The 22,453-nt window shown below is 44.3% G+C and overlaps 1 protein-coding gene across 1 annotated transcript in view; it reads left to right on the top strand.

The window, feature by feature from the left end:
• The window catches only part of THSD4 (thrombospondin type 1 domain containing 4), a 147,486-nt gene that overhangs the window by 110,350 nt on the left and 14,683 nt on the right, over positions 1 to 22,453 (top strand). Inside the window, exons 4-9 of the mRNA XM_079953290.1 lie at positions 989 to 1,085; positions 1,907 to 2,149; positions 9,563 to 9,692; positions 10,709 to 10,913; positions 14,075 to 14,248; positions 18,841 to 19,014. Coding sequence (XP_079809416.1) covers positions 989 to 1,085; positions 1,907 to 2,149; positions 9,563 to 9,692; positions 10,709 to 10,913; positions 14,075 to 14,248; positions 18,841 to 19,014 — 1,023 coding nt within the window. The remainder of the gene's footprint in view (positions 1 to 988; positions 1,086 to 1,906; positions 2,150 to 9,562; positions 9,693 to 10,708; positions 10,914 to 14,074; positions 14,249 to 18,840; positions 19,015 to 22,453) is intronic.

The following is a 22,453-nucleotide window of genomic DNA, read 5'->3' as shown; positions in this document are numbered from 1 at the left end:
GCTTCATCAGCACTGGATCTACTTGTACTTGCCCTCCGCTCTTCCCCAGTAGCATGTTGGACGCCTTCCGACCTGAGGGGCTCATCTTCCAGCGTCATAACTTTTATATGCCTGTTGTCTTTGTCCATGGAGTTTTCTTGGCAGGGATACTGGAGTGGCTTGCCGGTTCCTCCTCCAGGTGGGAGTAGGAGTAGGGTTACTGTTGATCAAATTCCTGCCCTCGAAGGAGCTCAGGGTGGCAGTTATCCCAGTTGATCCTCGCCACAATCCTGTGAGGCTTAGGAATGGTGACTGAAAGGAGACCACCTGCTAAGCCTCATAGCTGTACCCAGAAGAGAATGGTGGGGCTTATCACTTCCATTTAGCCTACCTAGCTATTTTGCTGAGATGTTTCTCCTCGCCTCCCCCCTGAGATCGCCAGGGGGAACCTTCTGGCCATTCCACCAGTGAATGGCGCTTGCCATGCAGTGACACAAGGCTGGACCTTCTTTGTAGCAGCTCCCCAGCTGTGGAACTCCATCCCCTTGGAACTGTAGATGCCTGGGTTTCCTTTGACATATTTGTTCAGCCTGGTGTGGGGTAGAAATCAATTGTCTTAGTCAAGGTTTTAGTACTGCCGTTACGACAGACTGCTGCTATGTTCATCAAAATGTTTCTCTGTTATTGTTGTATTAATAATTGAACAATATTTTTATTATTGCATATTGTGTTCTCTTTCATATGATGGTTTGTAAATGGCTTAAGTATCTATTGTGATGAAGGGTGGTTTAAAAATTGAAAAGAAGGTTGGCTTTCATTTCCATCTCAGCTGCAGAAGAATTCAGGGGTCCCAATGCTCACTTTTTATTTGAGGCAAGAACTACAAGCCCCCAAGTCTCCTATCTCTGAATCTGGGGTCTGAGCAATGTCTCTAGATTGATATGTTTGCTGTGGAGAAGCTTAAGCCCCCTATCTGCCCAGGCACTCATTTGATTCTATTCTGCCTTAGATGATTCATCAGCAGCCCAATCCAGGTATACATTATGAGTACATCATTCCAGGGCCCAATGTCATCAGCCCTCAGGTGCCTCTTCATCGACGGCCAGGTAAGATGACTGTTTTATTCTGAAAGAGTTACCTGCCATCTCTTATTCAACCAAACCATAGGACCATCTTTATGGGGTCAAACAATATTTGTAGGCAGGGGGCCAAGCCCCTTCCCACCATGTTGAGGGGGCCTCCTCCCAAAGATGTGCACTTGGCACCTCATGCATGTGATGGCACCCGTGACGTCATGATGTCACGTTGTGCGCACACACAACTGGTCCCCCGCAATTTGGGGCACAAGTCAGCAGCTCTGAACCAAACTATATAATAGGGAGTTGGACTAGATGGGCCTTGGGGTCTCTTCTGACTCTCTATGATTCTCTGGAACTTTGTAAGTTTAGATATATCTAGTTAAGATCATGCTGTTTTGTTGCAAAAATAGTTGCTGAAGTCCATTGATTTCAATGGGTTCATTCTGCATATGACTCCATTGGGTACAACACATTATTCAGGACTTCATTGGAACACCCCTCAAATCTCCAAATGCATGAGCAGAGAGATCCCCATTGGTAAATAGCCTTTATATTTCTTTCCCCCCAATGCAATGATCCTCTAATTAATGCTCTGTGCAGGAATCATGATACCAGTAAGAGAGCTCATTAGTTTTCTGATTTGTGACAAATGAGGTGCCTTGTTCCAAAAGAACCATACAGCCTTTGTATATATGAACAAATGTTGTGTTTTCCTGTTAAAACTCGCTTTTGGACTTGCATAAACATCCCAGCTTGTCATGGGGATTTTGCCTTACTGCATTTGGAATGGCTCGTGGTCAAGAGGAACGACTATTATTTTAAGCAGTTATTGTCTCCATTCCCCCCAGGGGAGCCATTCAATGGCCAGTTGGATGTGACAGAGACAGTGAATTATGAGGAGGAGGATTTGCATGGGGAGACAGGCACTCACATGGGGCAGCCTGTGGGGACCTTTCCGGTGATCCAGCCAGGAAGGTTTCCCTCTCATCAGCCAGACAACCAGGTGCCTGCTGGTCAGCCAGCAAGACGCAGCCGAGAGCACAACTGGAAGCAAGTTGGAATGACCGAATGCTCCGCCACGTGTGGGAAAGGTAGGCGGTCTGGAGTGTGTGGACAGTTGACACATATATTCTACCCTGGGGGATCCTGGTCTGCCAAAGGCAAAATATGGAGTACGAGAAGAACTTAGTAACTGTGTTGTCTTTGTCTCTAACCAAGGGAAAAGCAAACATAGCCAGTGTCTGCTTGTAAAGAGCTATAAAGCATGGTGCACACATCAACTCAAGGCAAAGACAGGATGCATTCATAGAAGGAGGAAATGTCACTTGCAGGAGCAATGGAGAGAAGCAATTTTATTTTATTTTCAATGTAATTTTTTATTGGGTTTTTTTAACATATCATTTTCAACAGAAATTAAACATGCTTTTACATCTTATTCAAATTTTTGACTTCCATCAATCCTGTCTGAAAATTTTCCAATCTATTTTTTTAAAATAATATTTATTAAAGTTTCAACAATTACAGAAAGAAAAAAATAAACATACCACATTAAACAAAAACAAAACAACACACCACAATATAAAAAAAGAAAGAAGAAAGAAAAACAGAGAAATAAAACCCATTGAACAAAAACAAAAACGCAAAAAAAAAAATACTTCAGATCTCCTCATTACTATTCTTTCATTAGCTTATTTCCTTGACCTCCTCACACCTCCCTTTTTTGTATTCTAGGTCAATTATCTATTTCAGCAAATCCTTTCCCTCTTTTAAAATTTTTGTCCTGTGAATTGTCTTAATATAATGTAACTTTACTTTTCCTCCTTTCACCATTTAACAGTCAGTTATTCCCATATCCTTTGTATCATTCCTACTAAAATCATATAATATTATTCCAACATCCTTCTAACAAATATTAATTTTACAGTGTTTCTGTAAATAGTCTTTAAATTTCCTCCAATCTTCCTCCACCGACTCTTCTCCCTGGTCTCGGATTCTGCCAGTCATTTCCGCCAGTTCCATGTAGTCCATCACCTTCATCTGCCATTCTTCCCGGGTGGGTAAATCTTGTGTCTTCCAGTACTTTGCAATAAGTATTCTTGCTGCTGTTGTAGCATACATAAAGAAAGTTCTATCCTTCTTTGGCACCGATTGGCCAACCATGCCCAGGAGAAAGGCCTCTGGTTTCTTCAGAAAGGTATACAGTGGTGCCTCGCAAGACGAAAAGAATCTGTTCCGCGATTCTCTTCATCTAGCGGTTTTTTCGTCTTGCGAAACAAGCCCATTGACAGCTTAGCGGATTAGCGCTATTAGCAGTCTAGCGGCTTTTAGTGATCAGCTGAGAAGCGGCTTATCAGCGGAACAGCTGATAAGCGGCTTAGCGCTTAGGGAAAGGGCGAAAAATACCTGCGGGAACTCGCAAGATTTTTTCGTCTTGCGAAGCAACCCCATAGAGAAATTCGTTTAGCGAAGCGCCTCCAAAACGGAAAACCCTTTCGTCTAGCGGGTTTTCCGTCTTGCGAGGCGTTCGTCTTGCGGGGCACCACTGTATATAAATACCTTTTTCATTTCATTATAGATCATCTCCCAGAAGGTCTTAATCCTTGGGCACGTCCACCAAAGGTGAAAGAATGTACCTTCGGTCTCTTTACAATTCCAACATTTATTATCGGGCAAATGATAGATTTTTGCTAGCTTGACTGGTTTCATGTACCATCTATATATCAATTTCATTATATTCTCTCTTAAGGCATTACATGCCGTGGAATTTCATACCTGTGGTCCATAACTGTTCCCAGTCAGCCACCATAATATTATGTCCAACGTCTTGTGCCCATTTAATCATAACAGATTTCACCGTTTCATCCTGAGTATTCCATTTCAACAGCAAGTTATACATTCTTGACAAATTTTTAATTTTAGAATCTAACAGTTCTATTTCCAATTTTGATTTTTCCACCTGGAAGCCAATTTTTTTTGTCCAAATTATATGCCTCCATTATCTGGTAATAATGAAGCCAATCTCGCACTCTATTTTTTAATTTTTCAAAACTCTGCAATTTTAGTCTTGTCTCCGTCTTGTTCCAAAATTTCTCAATATTTCGGCCATTTGGCCTCCATATTGAGCTTTTTCTGAGCCTTTGCTTCCTTTGCTTGGTGACAACCACCTTGGGGTTTTATTTTCAAGCAAGTCCTTATATCTTATCCAAACATTAAACAGTGCTTTCCTGACAATATGGTTTTTAAACGCTTTATGTGCTTTGACCTTGTCATACCACAAATATGCATGCCACCCAAAAACATTGTTAAAACCTTCTAAGTCCAACACATCAGTGTTCTCAAGAAGCATCCATTCTCTCAGCCAGCAAAATGCGGCTGATTCATAATAAAGTTTTAAGTCCGGCAGGGCGAATCCACCTCTTTCTTTAGCATCAGTTAGTATCTTAAATTTTATTCGAGGCTTCTTGCCCTGCCAGACAAATCTAGAAATATCTCTCTGCCACTTCTTGAAACACTCCATTTTATCCAAAATTTGCAATGTTTGAAACAAAAACAACATCCTTGGCAATACATTCATCTTTATCGCAGCAATTCGGCCAAGCAATGATAACTTCAGATTTGACCATATTTCTAAATCCTTTTTCACTTCCATCCAACATTTTTCATAGTTATCCTTAAATAGGTTCACATTCTTAGCAGTCATATTAACCCCTAGGTCTTTCACTTTCTTAACCAGTGTTAATCCTGTCTCCTTCTGAAACCTCTCTCTCTCATTCACTGTTAGATTTTTCTCTAAAATCTTAGTTTTTAACCTATTCAACTTAAAGCCCGCTACCTGGCCAAATTCTTGAATTAGTTCCAATGAAAATTTTCCAATCTAATCTCTCAGTATGCATTTCTTATCTTCCCTATTACATTTCAAACTCATAACCAATATCTCGGTCTTTTTCTACTTTGTAACACTTTGTATATTTCTCCTTACAAAACTTCTTGTAGTCCTACTAGCGTAATTTGTTGATTACAGTTGCTCTTCAAATAATTCATATACTTCTGCCAATCTTCTGTAAATCTCTGGTCCCGCAGGTTTTGAATCCTTCCTGTCATTTTGTCCAATTCTGCATAGTCCAGGAGAGAAGCAAGTTAAAATCCAGGGAAGGGGAAGCTGGTGCCTTCCAGGTGTTGCTGGACTGCAGCTCCCATGGTACTGAGCCCTGACCATATTGGCTGGGACTGATGGGCGTTGGAGCCCAACAGCAACTAGTGGGGCACAGGTTCCACATCCCTGTTACGATCCGCCCTGATGGCTACCTGCTAAAGGGGAAAGCAACAGCTCTGTTGCAGGGTGCATGCTTTGTACAGAAGGTCTCTGATTCAACATGGCATCTCCAATTAAAATGGAAAGTGCCTGCAAAAGAACCACAGGGAGCCACACAAGTTTATACTAGTGCAGAACAAAAATGTACACCCCACCCCCAAAATGTGCCAGCCCATCTACACGTGGGGTGAAGTGGGAGCACATTTTGTTTTTTGCTTTTAATAATAATTTTTATTAGTTTTCAATTACAATCCAATAATAGCCTCATTATAATAATACCAATTTATAATACAATTAATAATACCAATCGTTTAAATACCAAATTATATAATTTAGATAAGGTGGGCCACCACATGCTAGAATTGATGGCTTGATTATTTGCTTTACTTCTGCTTTCCAAAATCGTATTAATTTCCATTACATTCCGGTCGTAATAATCCCTTATACAACAACTGCAATATTAATAACTTCTATTCGTGTTGACACGTTAAGTGAGGAACTCAAACAATATCCTTGTTCTTCCTGTGTGTGGCAATTATTCTGTCCATGGTGTTTCTTCCTTTCCTTATAAGATGTTATGTCTTTCTTTCCTCCTGTTGCTGCAGTTCTCCATCATGCCTTGGGCGGAGCTGATATCCCATTGTTGTTCCAGAAATTTCTCCATTGCTTCGTCCCATGCTTGGTTGTTTTGCAACTTTAACAACAACTACAAAAGTCACTTTGTCCCAATAAATAACTTGTTTTCACCATTTTCCCTCTCAGCCTGGGAAGAAGAGCAGTCTGTCGAACTGCAGATGACTCAGTAATGAACCTTATCAGTTCCTCGGCAAGTTCGCAGACTTCTTTCATCCTTCCATCCGACTGAAGATAAATGAGCATTTATACTTCCAATTAAATTTAATTTCAAGTCCTGTTAGCGTTATTCAGTTCACTCTGTAAATAATAAAGGATGGGGAAGAGTCAGCTCTAAGTTTCCATCGTAAACCTTTTTGCAAAATAGAGCTTCCCTCCCTTTCCCCTTTTTTTAACACATACAGTTCCGTTTAATGTTATATTCCATATCTATAATCCAATTTCTTCCGCCCATGCTTGTACAAATATAATTTGAACTAACATTCAAGGGAGGGTTGCCGAAACATAAATGCAGAGAAGAAAACTTTATATAAAGAAGCCATAGGCTCCCCTCCCCCTACAGCATCTTGTTTTTGTTCCGCAGCAGTTGTTTTTGTTCCGCAGTTTGTGATCTCATCTCTTCTAGCATGCACCTCTACTTTAGTCCAATTAAACTCTAATTAACAGGAGAACCTGCCTTCGTATTCAGCGCCTCCCTGCTTCCTATGCTGGAGCGAGAGACAGGTACCAAGATGAACTGCGAGTGAAGCCCACCCACCCCATCCCTGGGGGAACTTGCAAGGATAATTACCCTCAAGCATTCTTGTTTTTCCTTTGCCAATGATCTCCTGCTGTCATGGGGGTCTGCCTCCATTAAGGCAGAGAGGAACTGGAAGCCAAGTGGGAGCACATTTTGGTCCTTTTCAAGGGTATAAATGATCTGTGGGGGCTGGCTGACCCTGGCAGTAGGATGACAGCAGGGCAGCAGAGATTTCCCCCCTCTTTCTTTTAATGTTAACAACAGTGAGGGGCATCTCCTCCTAGCAGCTGCCACCTGGTAGCCATCATGGTCCCTCCCCAATGCCCTAGAAGGAGCATTATTTCAGGGTATTTTCTCCGTGGGGAAAATGACATCCATCACAGGAATAGGGCATTTAGTGTGGAAATACTGACCCTGTGGGACTCCTTCTGATCACTCTTTGGTAGGGACCCTCAACGTTAAGTGCTAAACATCTGCTGCCTGAAAACGATATTAATGCAATATAGGCTTTTGCAGTGACTGGCAGTGGCCCTCCTGCGTTTCAGGCAGCAGCATTTCCCAGCCCTGCCTTGGAGGGGCTGGAGATGGAACCTGGGACCTTCTGCAGGCAAAGCATTTGCTCTTGCCCTGAGCTGCAGCCTGCCCCTGACATGTAATTCATGCAGGTGAACTTTGAGCATTTTGAATGCTTTTAATTATGTCTCTCATGTTCATGGGCCCATTTGTGGGGGGAGGAGCAAACTCCACCCTGTACCAAAAGTTACACCTATTCTGCAAATCCTGCAAGAAGAAAAATGCCTCTGGAAGTGAAATTACTGTAAATTAGCATATGTGATGCTGAAAGCTTTCCCCGTTGAACACACCACTGAATACATTCCATTTTGGCAGAAACTTTCATTTTCATGTCTTTTATGAGAAAACCTGCCTCTTTCCCCTCTTTCCAGCTGCCAAGCAGCCATTAGTGGTAATCGGGACAGCCAATGTGTTTTATTCCCCCCTGCCCACCCCCCGGCCATGATGAACTCTGCAGCATTTAAGTCCAAGATTAATTAAAACAAAGTGCCTTCTGGGTGTGCTGCTTTGTCAAATCACATCTCTTCATTATGTGGTCATGGACCCAAACAAGATAGAAGTAAAATATTATAACATATAAAATGGGTTGTTAGGAATAGTTAAAGCATGTCTAAAACAAGATGTGCAACATGATACCTTAACATATGGAAATTAAGAGCGAGCTGGAAAAATAAATAACACAACCAAGTGAAAAATTGTAATGTGTGAGAACAGCCGAAGGACACAGAGAACAAATCCATGGTTTCAGTGGCTACTGGCCATGGTTAGGAACATTGGCAGGTGCCTTATACTGAGTCAGAACATTGGTCCATCTAGCTCCATATGGTCTACACTGACTGGCAGTGGCATTCCTGGATTTAAGGCAGGAGTCTCTCCCAATCCCACCTGGAGATGCTGGGGATTGAACCTGGGACCTTCTTTTTGTGAGGCAGATGCTCTACCCCTGAGCTACAGTGGCTGGAAACCACAGAGAGGAGAGGGCTGTAGTGCTCAGCTCTCGCTTGCCAGTTTCCCCAAGCATCTGGGCAGCTACTGTGAGAACAGGAGGCTGGACTAAATGGGTCATTGGCCTGATCCAGCTAAAGGCTCTTCTTAAGTTCTTAATGTTCAGGGCCAGACTTGGAGTCAGGAATGGGTGGAGGCTCCAGTGTCTAAACAGTTTTCCAGTCCATGCTGAAGAGCAGTCCACTTCCAAGCTGGAGCCTTCATGGCCTTGGGAAACAGGCACCTGCTGATGTCCCAGGACCTCCCTTAGGATGCCATGGGGCGCTGCTGCACCTTTTCCATTTTGCTCCCCCAAACCTGTGGGAAGTGCTGCAGCCCAGCAGCCTGCGCCCCACAGAAGCCTGACTGACTTAGCTCTTTGCTGCGCAGGCTGGCCTGTTAATGGGACCGTTCTGCTGCAGATTCCTTCTTGCCTCAAGAGAGCTGCGGTCTGGTTATCAAAATACACTTCAGAGTTGGCGCAAGTCCACCCGTGTGTCATATTTTGACTAGGAAGATTATCCAACTTGGTCCAAGTTTTAGCCCTGGAGAAATTGGCAAGACAGAGGTGCCTCTCTGGTTTGAATTCAGAAAGGGATTTATTCCAGGGCTCACAAAGCGAAATTGCAAAAATCCCCTCCTGAGCTTTGGCGGGGGGCGGGGGGCGATGACGACGATGACCATGATCAGCTCTTCGACATGATATAATGGGCAGCCCAATCCTAAGGGTTTAGGAAATATTTCCAAGGCGGAGGAAGCTAATCCCCCTTGGTTCTGTGATTCAATTCCATATGCATTTTGTTTTAGCCACGGGCCATAACAAAGCTGCAGCACAGTTCAGGACAACAAACTTCATAAGCAAAATAAAGATTGGCATAGTGATTGAGCTGATAGTCAAGAGCAAAGATCAAGTATGTTTTGCCCAGTGCGAAGGCCATTTACCTTTTCTTTTTGTTTATTTTAATTGGCCAATGAAACCTGATTTAAAAACAAAAAAAGCTGCTGTTAGATGCGTAGGGAAGAACTGACTGCTACCCTTGTTTTTTTGCCACCTTTAAGAACATAAGAAGAAGCAGGTGAATTAGGCCAAAGGCTCAACTATGTCAGTCTATTAGTAAATAAATTGTAAAATTGTAGAGTTGAATGGGAACAGAAGTGTCATCTCATCTAGTCCAGGGCAATACAGGAATCTTTCACCCAACATATGACCCTGAGATTTCCCCCCACTGCTTCTTACTTTTCCTTCCTTGCTTTTCACCCCAGGCTCACAGTATCCCATCTTCCTCTGCGTCAACCGAAATAGCCACGAGGAGGTGTCTGAGAGCTACTGTGACAGCAGCACCAAGCCCACCCCGGAAGAGGAAGCCTGCAACACCTTCCCATGCCCAGCCTTGTAAGAGAAGGATGCTTATTACTTGTATGGTTAAATCAGGGTTTGTATTACTCTGCTTTCCTTTGGACCACATCAGCGAGGCTGAGAGACTAGTCTTGTCTGGGCAAGTCCAGGACCTCCGTAGAGACCCCCGGGAGGTCATTTGACTTCACCACCTGTGGTGTTCTCCGTTAACTCTCAAGACAATGAAACAATCAATAATATTATTTATTTATTTCATAAAATTTATGCAGCACTTGATTTTAAATCATTTTACAAAAAAGATAGGACAATAACATCATCACTTAGAAAATCAACAAGAATAATTTGTCCATGTTAAGACTTTCTTAACATCTGAGCAGGTTTGTCTAATCAAAATTGTTTTTAGCAGGCTCTGAAGAGAGTATTGTGAGAGTATTGCCTGCTTGAGATCAAGAGGCAGGGCATTCCAAAGCGTAGGCGTTGCCCCACTTAAAGATGCAGTTCTTACAAATGTAACGCCTGTAACAGTGCCCATTTCACCGATCAAATATAATATATGCTGCTTTACTCCCTGCACATTGATTTGTGCCACATCCGCACATACAAAGTGTGGCCCAGAGAAAAATGTTGGCGAACCCCTGGCTAGGACAGTGGCTGAGCTCAAAAACTTTTTCTGTCCAGCACGTAGATAGATGGGGTGCTAAACTTTTTTTTTCCAGCATGAGGTGAGGGCCACATTCCCTTCTGGGGGCCACATCCTAGTGGTGGGTGGGGCCAGAGGCAAAAGTGGGTGGGGCAATGAAGGCAAATATTGTCTTCGTACCGTGGGCTACTTTCTACCCACACTCTAGCACCCCTCATATCCCAGGGAGGGTGTGAAGCAAGGCCAGTGGAGGGTGGAGCTGGGGAAGGCATGGCCTGGGGAGAGTCGCAAGGGCCAGACAGAGCGGTATTGAGGGCCACATTTCCCTACCAATGCCACCAGGCTTGAGGCTCCCCACCCCGAAACAGATATAGAATGACTCCCATCTCTTCTTCCTTCCTGCATTTCTTAGCTGGGATATCGGGGAGTGGTCAGAATGCAGCAAGACCTGCGGCCTCGGGATGCAGCACCGCCAAGTCCTGTGCCGGCAGATCTATGCCAACCGCACCCTGACGGTCCAGCCACACCGCTGCCACCATCTGGAGAAACCAGAGACCACAAGTACGTGCCAGCTGAAGATCTGCAGCGAATGGCAAATTCGGACAGAATGGACATCGGTAAACAGGAATGATTCAGAGCACAGAACATGCCCCCCAATAGGCTTCCCTTTCAGGAGCAGTGGCTGCAGCTGACATTGCACCAGCCCTGATCCTGCAACACTGGGGGACTTCCAGTGTTCTCACTCCGTTTGTGGAAGGGCTTCTTTCACAACTCTCCTTCCTTTTTTTTTTAAATGATATTTATTGAAGCTTCCATTAAAACACAAAAACACACAAACATACGCAAAACAAAATACAAGTATAATTTCAATCCTTCCCCCCCCCTTAAACCTTATTTCCCTGACCTCCTCACACCTCCCCCTTCTGTATTATAATTTCATTACTATCCGCTCAACAAGTTCTTATCTTATTTCTCAACCTTAACTTAATAATTTTATTAAATCATGCTATTATTTTCCTTTTCTTCTTTCTTTCATTCCTCAATTTATTTTTAAAACCTTATGTCTATTTAATTTAAAAAACCCAATTTTAACTTAATTTTAAACCTTTTTCCTAAAGTCGACCCAAATTTCCCTTCCACGATTTTTCCACATTCCATAAAAGTTGCAAAAAAATAAAAATAAAAATAAACATATAAACAAGATCTAAACAGATTATATTTTAACAGCCTTTGGATTCCCAAATCCCACCCTCCCTTTCCCGGTTTTGGTCCCCAAACCAATGTCCATCAATGCGTCCATTTCTCAGCCTGGATCCCAAACACCTGAGGCTTTTAAACCTCTCTCAGTTTCTCTCTGCCGGTCTTTTTGACAGTCTTTTATTTTCAACACCAACTCTCGAAGAAGCTCTGTCCCAATAATGTCCTTTTTTCTTCCAAGCAGGCCTCTTTATTTAAAAGTGGAGCTCAAATTTTGTTTCTTAAATCTTTTAAATCTATATGCCCCAAAAGCTCCAATTTCCATCTTAATCAAATTTATGCTACCAGGCCTCTGGTCCAGCTTTGTCTTCCGCAACATTGTGGCTTCACCTTCAATTTCCAGCAAGTCCTCATATGTCTCTTGGGGTTTGTCAAACTTCATTTCCCCAGCTGCAGCAGCTTCTGTTTCAACTTCAAGGGCTTTTGGTTCAGAAACGAAAACTTGTGTCAAGTCTCTTCCTGTTCCCATAAGATTGTTTACTGTATCATTCAATGCTGTTGCCCTTGTTGTCAAGATATCGCTCTGGTCCTGGAACTTTCCCAGGAGATAAAAAGTCCTATTCAACTCAGCGAGTATTTTTCCACTTACAGCCATTTCTTGCAATATCTCAAGAGTCCCCTCTAGGGGGATTCTGTTTACTTAGTGTCTTTCCAATTTCAATCCAATAGACCAAATGTAACTTATTTTCCTTTGCTCCCGACAATTTGTATCCAAATTTAAGAAAATCTAGCCAGCAGAGTCACCAAAAACGTTTCCTTTTATTTCCCAGCTTTGACAGCTAGTTTGACAGCTGTCAAAGTCCGTATCTTTTCAGCAGGCTCTCTCACAGATCGCTCCCGGGTCCCGGGGGGTTGCACTTTAATTTAAACCGATTCTTATCCTCCAGCAAAATCAATTATACTGTCCAATCGCGAAGATAATAATTTTTCTTCCAAAAAGGCGAAGATGTTTCTCCCAACTTTAGTTGGCTGATCCTTGCTTTAGATTATCTACAAGGCGGGGGGGGGGACTTCCTTTTTACACTTCCCCCGATCGTACCAAATTTAAAAAAGAATTTCCCTTTTAAGTCCGATTTCCGTATTACTCACGGGTTGTTGCTTTTAGTCCGAATATTTGAAGGAAAAAGTCAGCGCTCTCCATCCATGGCATGCGGCTTTGCTCAGCAGGGGAAGCAGAGGACTCTCAGCACCGCGCCACTCCCCGTGCCCTGTTCCACAGCCTTTAAAAAGGCTACATTGCAGGTCGGGGGGGCGCTAATGGTGCCCGCCGAGTCACCACGTCCACAGGCATCCGCACCTGTGGTTTTTAAGGGTCCCCACGTCGCCGGCGTGGCAGAACCCGATCCCTACTGAGCCAATTCCCTCCGGAGATCGGAGGGAATCCGCCATTAGATGTTGGCGCTAACCCGGAAGTCCCCCACAACTCTCCTTCCTCAACCAGAACGTCCTTCCATTCATGGAACCAAAACACTGGATGTCACCCATAACGTGGAAGTTGTCCGAATGTTTTACGAAAGGGCAGGTAGAAGAGGCTAGCAGGAAAGCCGCTCCTGTGAGCTTGGGGAACGTGGATGGCCTTTAAGGGGAAAAGTATATGACTGAAAGCAGTGGATAGCTTTTTCTCAACCTGAGGGCCACATTGCACACCCTTCTCTGCCCTCCATGCAGGAAAACAAGAAGCATTAAGAGAGTTCAAGGACATATTGGAGCCTGGCAGAAACCCTCCTGGAAGCGGCAAAGCAGGGCCAGGGAAGAGTCCTGAGGGTTAAATAGAAAGGTTTTTTGGGGGGGCTGCCTTTGGCCCTCTGGCCTAAGGTTCCCCATCCCTGCCTTCAGCCTGATCCATCAGGGCTTTTCTTATGTTCTCATCAGCACCTGCTCCTTCTTGCTGAGACCATTGGAAATGCTGATGGTGAGGTTCGGGACCATGTACTGTGGCCCTCTAAACTTCCTCATCTTCCATGTGGGATGGAGTAGAGACTTTCAACATCAAAATCTCAAGCCATTTGTTGGATAGCTCCAAATGTTATATTAGTGTTCACAATTTAAAATATGCTTCAACTGTAAAACATAATCTGTATTCCATCCAATTTGCAACAATGACATAATAGAAAATAGTATTTTAGTCCTGGATATTTATTTGCCTGGCAGGGCAGGTTTATACAATCACTGCCACAGCCATCAATTCCTTATTTCATTGCAATGCAGTCAAAGAGCCCTGCAAGCGTGTGCACGCACGCACGCACGCATGCACGCGCGCGCACACACACACAACTTTATTACGATCACAGACCAGCATAAGAAGAACGTATGAATAACAAACTGATTTTTATCAAAACCTCAGCAAAACTCTGTTTTATTTTTGGTCATTTTTAATTGAATTGTACTTCTTTATGATGCTTGCTGCCCTTGACACTTTTGGAGGAAGGGCAGGGTACAAAGGAAGTGAAACGCAATCAAAATGAATAAATGCATGCAATCCCTGTGTGCCTGCCCGACCCAGAGATCTTTCTTGTTTTAGTGCTCCGTGCCATGTGGAGTGGGTCAGAAGACACGAGATGTGAAGTGTGTCAGCAATCTTGGAGATGTCGTTGATGATGAAGAATGTAACATGAAGCTGCGCCCAAACGATATCGAGAACTGTGACATGGGGCCTTGCGCAAAGAGCTGGTTTCTTACAGAATGGAGCGACCGGGTAAGGCTTGTAATGGTCATCTTCCAGCTCAAGCTTAGTGGCGAGGCAAATATTTTGCATGCATCATTTCACTGGATAAAGATCTGAAACTCTGGAGTATGTTTTCTGTCCTAATGCTTTAATGCTCAAATCAGTACATCACCTCAGCAAAATGGGGTTCAGAGACCGAACAGATGCTAAGCAAGTGAGGATGTTGTTCCAACAGACTGTGCGCCTCCCCCTTGGGTCCCATTGTGTGGTAACAGGAGAGGCAGAATTTGATCATGGAAAAGGGGGGGAGGCAAAAGTGAGCACCAAACTTGTTCTGAGACGATGGGCCAGGAGTGGGCTCTGGCAGTGCTAGAGGGGGCACTGGGATCCGAGGCAAGGCTGGCATGGAGCCAGATGTGAGGTGTAAGATGGTCCCCCACTGGGACCCTCCCTGAAATCTGGCTCCTTGTCTATCACTCGCTCCTGGGGGGACTGCTCTCTCCCTCAAGGCCCCAGCACACCCTCTCTCAACCTTCTGGGTCCCCTCTCCACAGTCGGCAGCGGGCAGCTCCCCCACCCTGTGTCTGGGTCCGACCAGCCCCTCCACTATGTCTCTTCAAGACACATCTCTTTGGGACTCATGACACCTGGGTTCGAACCTTGACACCCCCAGTTTAGAAAGAAAAGCAAGCAGCAGGTGAGGGGAACACCTCAGCCACAGGCCCTAGAGAACTGCCTCCAGCCAGTGTAGGCCAGGAATGGCCTCTGGATGTTTCTGGCGTCACCCTTGTCCATTGGCCATTCTGTCTGCGGCTGGCAGGAGTTGGCATCTGTTCTGCTGTACAGCCACAGGTGAGTCTGTCCTGGCACAGGCGAGCCGGACCTGGAATAAGATGGCTTCCTCCTAGGCACCAACAGGCCTCTGCAGTGCACCAGCTCTGTGATTGCACCAGGTTGCACATGGGGATCTGATGAGTAGGTGCTCCTGTCTGTGGGGGAGAAGGGAAGGAACTGGGTCTTTTCTCTTTTTTTAAAGTCTCCTTTTATGATGATTCTTACCTCTTTCCCGACAGTTGTGGAGCCTGCCAGAATCTCCCTGCTCCTCAAAGCTTGTTTGTCAGGGCAAAGGCTCAAAGGATCTTTTTGTAGTAGAGACTCATTTTTAATTTATAATCACAAAGTATTTTTGAGTGTGTTTGCTTATTTTCTTTTACACAGAGATGAATGTCTCTTTAGAAATTTATTGGAGCGATATCTCATGTGCATAAAAGAAAAAGAATTATTCTCCAAGACAGCGAAATATAAATAAACTGACTAAAGCGTTCTGGATTAGATCCAGGATTGGTGCAAATCCACCCGGTTGAACATACAGATCAGCTACGAGTTCATTTTCCTTTCTCCCCTCCCACTGAATGTACTATTTGTTCCCACACAAGTTTAAAAATATGTCTTCATTTATTTATTTTTATGCTGGAGAATGCTTTTAGAACATTTTTTGCTGAATGCCCAAAGGATAGGTTGTGAATTTTGTATAGTTTTTTAAAGAAAGAATTATTGCATTAATTTATGTTGCAGCAAAGAAATGGAAGAACTAGGTGCCTTTATGTGTGTGTGGCAGTGGGGTGAGATCTGTTTTTATGCAATGCATGCTTTTATGTACAGCAAGAGAAACACTGGGTGCATTCTTCATATTAACCATTTCCAAATGTTTGCTACTGTGTTGGGCACAATTCACCAGTTGTTCTCTCATTATTACCTTTGGAGTTTGGATTTTAAGGTGACTTCTTTCAAACACACGTACCCACAGAAATATGATTGCCTTACAGTCAAGGTCCCATGGGAGATCCATGATCAAAACTCCTTTAAAAGCAGCTGTGTGTTTGCTCTCTCTCTCTGTGTGTGTGTGTGTGTGAGTGAGAGAGAGAGGGGGGAGAGAGAGAGAGAGAGAAAGAGAGAGAGAGATTTGGATCAGGGCCTCAGTACTTGAGAAGAAAGACGTTCACCCCTTTGTGCTGTTTCCTTATTTGAAATCACCCAATAAACCTGCTGTGAGTCTCAGAAGGTAGAAAGGTAGGTGACATTATGGATTGTGCACAAACATACCACTGGCATCTTCACAGAGCACCGTTTCAGTGTGGCTTTCAGGCTGCTGGTGGTTGTGGGAAAGTAATGGCAGCCAGTAGCCACTGGTAAAAACTCAGTATGGACACAATTGTCAATTTTGGTTCTTCTCAGTTTCTCACCTCCCCCCCCCCCCCGCCCTGGCAGTTCTTCCCATTTGCACATCACTTTGTGATTATTTTAGAGTCTTTATTTGACTGCACAATTTCTCCTACTATACATATTTTTGCAAGCCCCTTTTCCAAATAGTCATTGTTGGACTGGATGATCCTCAGGGTCCCTTCCAACTCTATGATTCTATGAGATGTGAACTGAACTAAATCCCACCCTACCCCCACTGTAAGAGAGTTCCCTGTTGGTGTACAACTACAAGTGGTGCTGCTCCCACCATTTCAAGCCTAAGAACTTTTAGCACAGCAGTTGCTAAAACCCAGACTGCACACTTGCTGCTCACATGGAGTAATGATGAGCACACCCACTGGATGCTCTGTGCTCTGGATTCCTTCAAGGGCAGGAGCAGGGGAACCATCCATGCTGCCCTGAACTCTTTGAAAGAAAAGAGGGGGCAAAAGTGTCAGAAAAAGTATGCATATACACCATGCATTTAAACAAATTTGAGACACCCCCCCCCATTCAAAGAATCCTGAGAACTGTAGTTTACCCCTCACAGAGCTAAGATTCCCAGCACCCTTAACAAATTATAGCTCCTAGGGTTCTTTGGAGGCAGAAGCGTGTTTTAAGTGTGTGGTGTGTATGCAACTGACTTCTCTCTGGCTCCGCCCCTTGTGACTTAGGACGTTCTTAAAGAGCCAGCCCTCTGGCCTGAAAACTCCCACTCTGCTCTCCAGCCTCTTCCATGGTGTACTCCCTGAGCTGGCTGGCTCCTGCAGTGGTAGGGTTGCCATATTTCAAAAAGTGAAAATCCGGACACAAAAGTTCTTGAGCTTTTTGGGCAAAGTTGTTGAGCCAAATACTGAATACCAGATGTATGGTGACCCTATGCAGTGGGCCCTCTGTGAAGACACCCATGAGCATCCAGGAGGTTCTTCTTAGGGGGCTCATGTTTGTCAGGCTCCATTGTTTCATGATCTCCAGCAACAAGCTCAGAGCGTGACACCTGCCCTGGCCGTCCACAGCAGGAAAGTCTGCAGCCAGAGGCTCTTGAGTCTGAACCCATGGCTGAACCCATGGCTGGCCTACACAAGCCTCTTTGGTCTGAGCCAGCAAGGCTCCTCTGTTGCTTTTATGATGTCACCCAGATGTTTTCAAGAAGCTTAAGCATGCTGTTGGGTGTCTGGTTTTTGCAGAGAAATGTCTTTGTTTTAATTTTAAAAGATGGAAATAAAGCTCAAGAGCCCAACAATATCCTGGCTCCAAGTCTGCTGCTGAAGCCCTTTAATATCCTTTGCAAGCAGTTAATCTGCGCTGAAATCTCACAGCACAGAGTGGGGCAAGTCGGTATCTTCTTAGTTGGCATCTAATTTGAAATGTGATCCGTTTGTTCAGCTTACTTAGAACAGAACTCAGTTTCTGGAGAACCTCAACAAGTAATATTGCTAGCTGAGTGTGCTGAAAGCACCAGAAGCCAATTGAAATACTTTGTGGATGTGGAATGTTAATGACCCAAAATGGTACCACCAGGCTGTGAGTGTTTTGTGGGAGGAATTCAAACAAATACCAAGAAATTTAAATTAAAGTGGATTAAAAAGCTCTGTCACCCCCTAGCATAACAAATCAATGGTGTGTTTTTTAAAGGAACACACTTTGTGTGCACAATAAGTGAATGATTAGCAGAAAGATGTATAGACACTCTGCCAGCAAATTAGGATTTATACTGGATGAAAGGCTCATTGAATATAAGAAGAGCCTGCTGGATCAGGCCTGTGTGTGTGTGTGTGGGTGGGTGGGTGTGGGTGTGGGTGTGAAAGAGAGAGACAAACAGACAGAGACTTTCTGCTTTGGCTGTTCACAGCACCACCAATTCACCAAAGGGATTGTGGTCCTCAGTCCCAAAAGTTTGCATATCTCTTTCCAACAGAATAGGCTGCATGAGTACTATAACACTGTCTAGGGTATTACTATCAGGTATTTTTGATGGAAACCTCAGTTCAGTTACCCAGAAGGTCACACATCACCATATTATGCTATCTTGCATAGAATTTAGCACCCTGTCAATTTTTACTTATCTTCGTCATCATTTTCTAGAGCAGATTTCTAAGCTTCATGAATAAGTGGCAGGAGACAGATGACACCTTGGAAACGTCTCCCTGTCTTCTCTCTCTCTTTCCATTTTGCCCTTTCCCCTCTTCCAAAGCAAGATTCCTCTTTGAATATACATTCTGATTGCAGAATGTGGATTTCCTGCTGTCAGAACCTGAGCTGGATTTGTGTACCTTCTTGTGCCAGAGAGCCCTTGAGTCACCTTCCAAGCATTTCACAACTGCTTTCACTAAAGCAGCAGTTGGGCTAACGGATGTCTTTGTTGTCTCCCACGATGACAGTGCTCAGCCGAATGTGGCTCTGGTGTCCGGACACGCTCCGTCATATGCATGACCAACCACATCAGCAGTTTACCACTGGAGGGCTGCGGACACAACAGACCAGCAGAGACCACACCCTGTGACAATGGGCCATGTTTGGGGAAAGTGGAATGGTTTGCTGGAAGCTGGAGCCAGGTACTGTTCATCTTCAAAATGTTTGGGGGAAGATCCAGCAAAAATTAAGAAAAACGGAGTTCAGGCGAGTTAATTATGTGGCTCTTTTTTATTAATTTACTTTATTATATTTATTGGTCTTTTTTGGGAAAATACTTTTAGCAATCATCACATTCCAGAATGTTTGGGTTTATTATTATTATCATTATTATTCCTGAAGAATTATCCTTTGTTGGCTCCATATGTTCTCAATGTCTTTTTACCCTACACAATTCCATTAAGAGATCTGAATGGTGTTTCTTTCTCTCTCTGCTCCTATGGTTGTATTCCTTCTGGCCACTTTCCCTCAACCAGTTAAACTGGAGAGAAACAGGTGCTGACAGATCAATTAGAGATCTGTCCTTCTCCCTAATTATTTGGCCATTTCTTCATAACGGTTAGCTAGCGATGGAAGAGCTGAGCCCAACACTCCTTGGCTGATCCATACCTGGACTTGACAAACTAAGCTAATCTCCCAAGACACCAAACCCCAAACGAAAACCAGAAGAGATCACTCAGACCAAATTGGATTCTGACATCACTGGGAATGTGTTAGGACCTGTGGTGGGTCCCTGCACCCCTCTTCCTCTGCCAGTGCCTGGGAGCTGAGTGTCCAGTGCTGAAGGGGAGCCATTATGCCATGCAGGCCTGGCAGCACCCACTGTTGCCTCCCAAGGTAAGGTGCTGGCCTCACATTCACCTGTTAAGGCTGGGGGGAATCCTCTTCCCAGGCCCCTGTGGGGCAGTGTGAGGAGGCACCTCTCTTTGGGGCAGAGGGGGGCAACTCAGAGACCAGGGAGCAGCAGTGGCTGCCCAGAGGATTCCCAAGGAGAGGGGAGAGGAGGGAGGTTGAGGGAACACTCCACAAGGGAGGGTGCTTGAAAAGGTGGGGAGGAGCTGCAGGCAAGGGGTGACATAACTGGGCTCCTGAGCTCTACAGGGGTGCCACAGAAAGATTGTAGTTGGTCAAGGGAGCAATGGGTTCAAAAATGTTGAAAAACTGTGCCCTATGTGTCTCCCACTCCCAGAGTGTGTGCTGTTCTGGGAGTTCTTCAGGGAGGAGTGGGGGAAGCCCATTGTGCTAGCAGGACTTGTGCTGGCTCCAGATGGCTCCCAATGCAGTCACTGTTTAGTTGAATCCAGCCCTTGATTTATTACCCACCCTTCATGCTAATGTCCCAGGGTGGGTCACAACATGCTTTTGAATTAGTATATGAGGAGCAAGGTTGGTGTTTCCTGTGCAAAGGACTATGCTTTTGTGTATGTCCCTGCATTCTAATTTGTTGATTCTATTATGGCAGTTAAGTACTGATAGGGCATGCCTTGTTGGGGGTTTAAAAACCCGCCAAAGAACTGTGCAAAACACAATGTCAAGTAATCGTAAATCTGTTTGTGCAGTTTTCTGGTTTTGTGCAAATCTGAGAGGTCAAAAGGATATATGTGTGTGGCTAAGCTCCTGACTCACCCTTACTAGCACACTGGAAAAGAAAATGAAAGCAACTAAATTCTCAGCACACATTTTTCAGATTGCTGCTCAATATATCTACTGTAGAAATGTCTAATGGTAATTGCTTGGGCAGTTTTCTGGTTTTGTGCAAATCTGAAAGATGAAAGAACCAGGGAATTCCTGAAGCACACCAGAAATAGTTACAAGCAAAAGTGATAAAGAAATTCAGGTAATGAGTTAGTGGGCAAGGGAAGAGGAGTAGCAGAAAGTGACAGTGGATCCACCCACCCCAAAACGCTAAAACAAATAGTCTGCAACCCCCAAGGAAAGCAGTTTTGAGCCTAATTTTCTCCAATTTATTGGATTATCCCTTTATCAGGTAAAACCAAATTTACAAGGGGAAAGGATTGAGATTGATGTGGTTTGAGGGTCACATCATGTGGACTACTGTCAGGGAGAATTTGGAGGAGCAAGTGACAGAAGAGACAGCAGGGGCTTGGGGATGCTGCAGAGCCCTTCAACCACCCAGAGGCTCTGGAAGGGAGCTCAGACTCTGGAAGGGAGGGGGCTTTCAAATCAGCGCAGACAAGGAGGGAAATAAACTAAGGATCAAAGATGTCTCACGCAATTCCCACACCTACTTTGTTGGTGTGGGAATTGAAGGAAGCCACTCCCCGAATCTGACTCAATGGGTTCGGATGCATAATCCTGAACTGTAGCTGTTTCTTGTACATATGTAATAAAGACTGTAAATATCAAGCCGACTGTGCCGGGGTGTTGATGCGAAGGGGAGACACCACCTTTACAACTACACAAATTAAATGGGAATGCAAACTCTGGTGTGGACAAGCCATTACTCTCAGTGGAGTTTGGTTTAGCCTCAGCACTGGAAAGGCCTATATCATGGGTAGGCAAACTAAGGCCCGCGGGTCGGATCTGGCCCAGTCGTCTTCTAAATCTGGCCTGTGGACGGTCCAGGAATCAGCATGTTTTTTACATGAGTAGAACGTGTTCTTTTATTTAAAATGCAACTCTGGGTTATTTGTGGGGCATAGGAATTCGTTCATTTCCCCCTCCCAAAAAATATAGTCCTGCCCCCCCCCCCCAATGTCTGAGGGACAGTGGACCAGCCCCCTGCTGAAAAAGTTTGCTGACCGCTGGCCTATATCTCTGACTTTGATGATCAGAATTCTATCGTTTTTTCATAATTGACTCCCTGATATGGCTGATCATGCCAATAAACTGCTTAGTCTCACAAAATGCACGATAAAGCTTTTAGGACTTCAAGGCTTTCTGCAATAGAACTGGCCCCCTTTTTAATCCTCCATGCCCTCTGCCCCCTCTCTTAACACATATTGTTGGAAAAAGATCTAAATTAGATTAGTGGTGAGCTATGTAAACAAAAGCAACTTAAAGTAATAAAAATGCCAGCCGAGAATTTCACAGAATTCCAAGCTATGGAATCATAATGAAATGCAGCATTCGCTCAACACACTCAGACTCTCTCTCTCTCTCTCTCTCTCTCTCTCTCTCTCTCTCAGGACAAAAGCTGATGCAACTTGAAAGCCCCTCTCAAACATTTACAACCAGCATCTTACAGCTTTGTTTCATATTGGGGCACTGTTAGAGTGCATCTGCTTAATAGTCCTGGAAAAGCACCCATTCCTTGTTCTTCTTGCATAGACATCTTCCCCCATCCCAGCATAGACCTTTGAATGGTGGACCAGCTCCAAGGTTCTGTTATGTAAACTGGCATCCCAAGAGTTGATTGCCTCTGGGACCAGCAATTTACAATGCTGTTAACAGGAATTATGTCTTGAACTCCGGAGCACCCACAGAGAGTTTATCCATAAATCTACCATATTGCTTCAGGCTTCTAATTTATTTCTCTAAAGTAATAAATTCTTCAGGAATATGCAGCCACGGACATTTTAAAACCCATAATATTTTAATTCTCCACTGGTCAGCTACAAT

This window comes from Podarcis cretensis (assembly GCF_951804945.1).
Source record: "Podarcis cretensis genome assembly, chromosome: 14".
NCBI lineage: Eukaryota > Metazoa > Chordata > Lepidosauria > Squamata > Lacertidae > Podarcis > Podarcis cretensis.
This window is presented reverse-complemented; position numbering and strand designations above follow the sequence as displayed.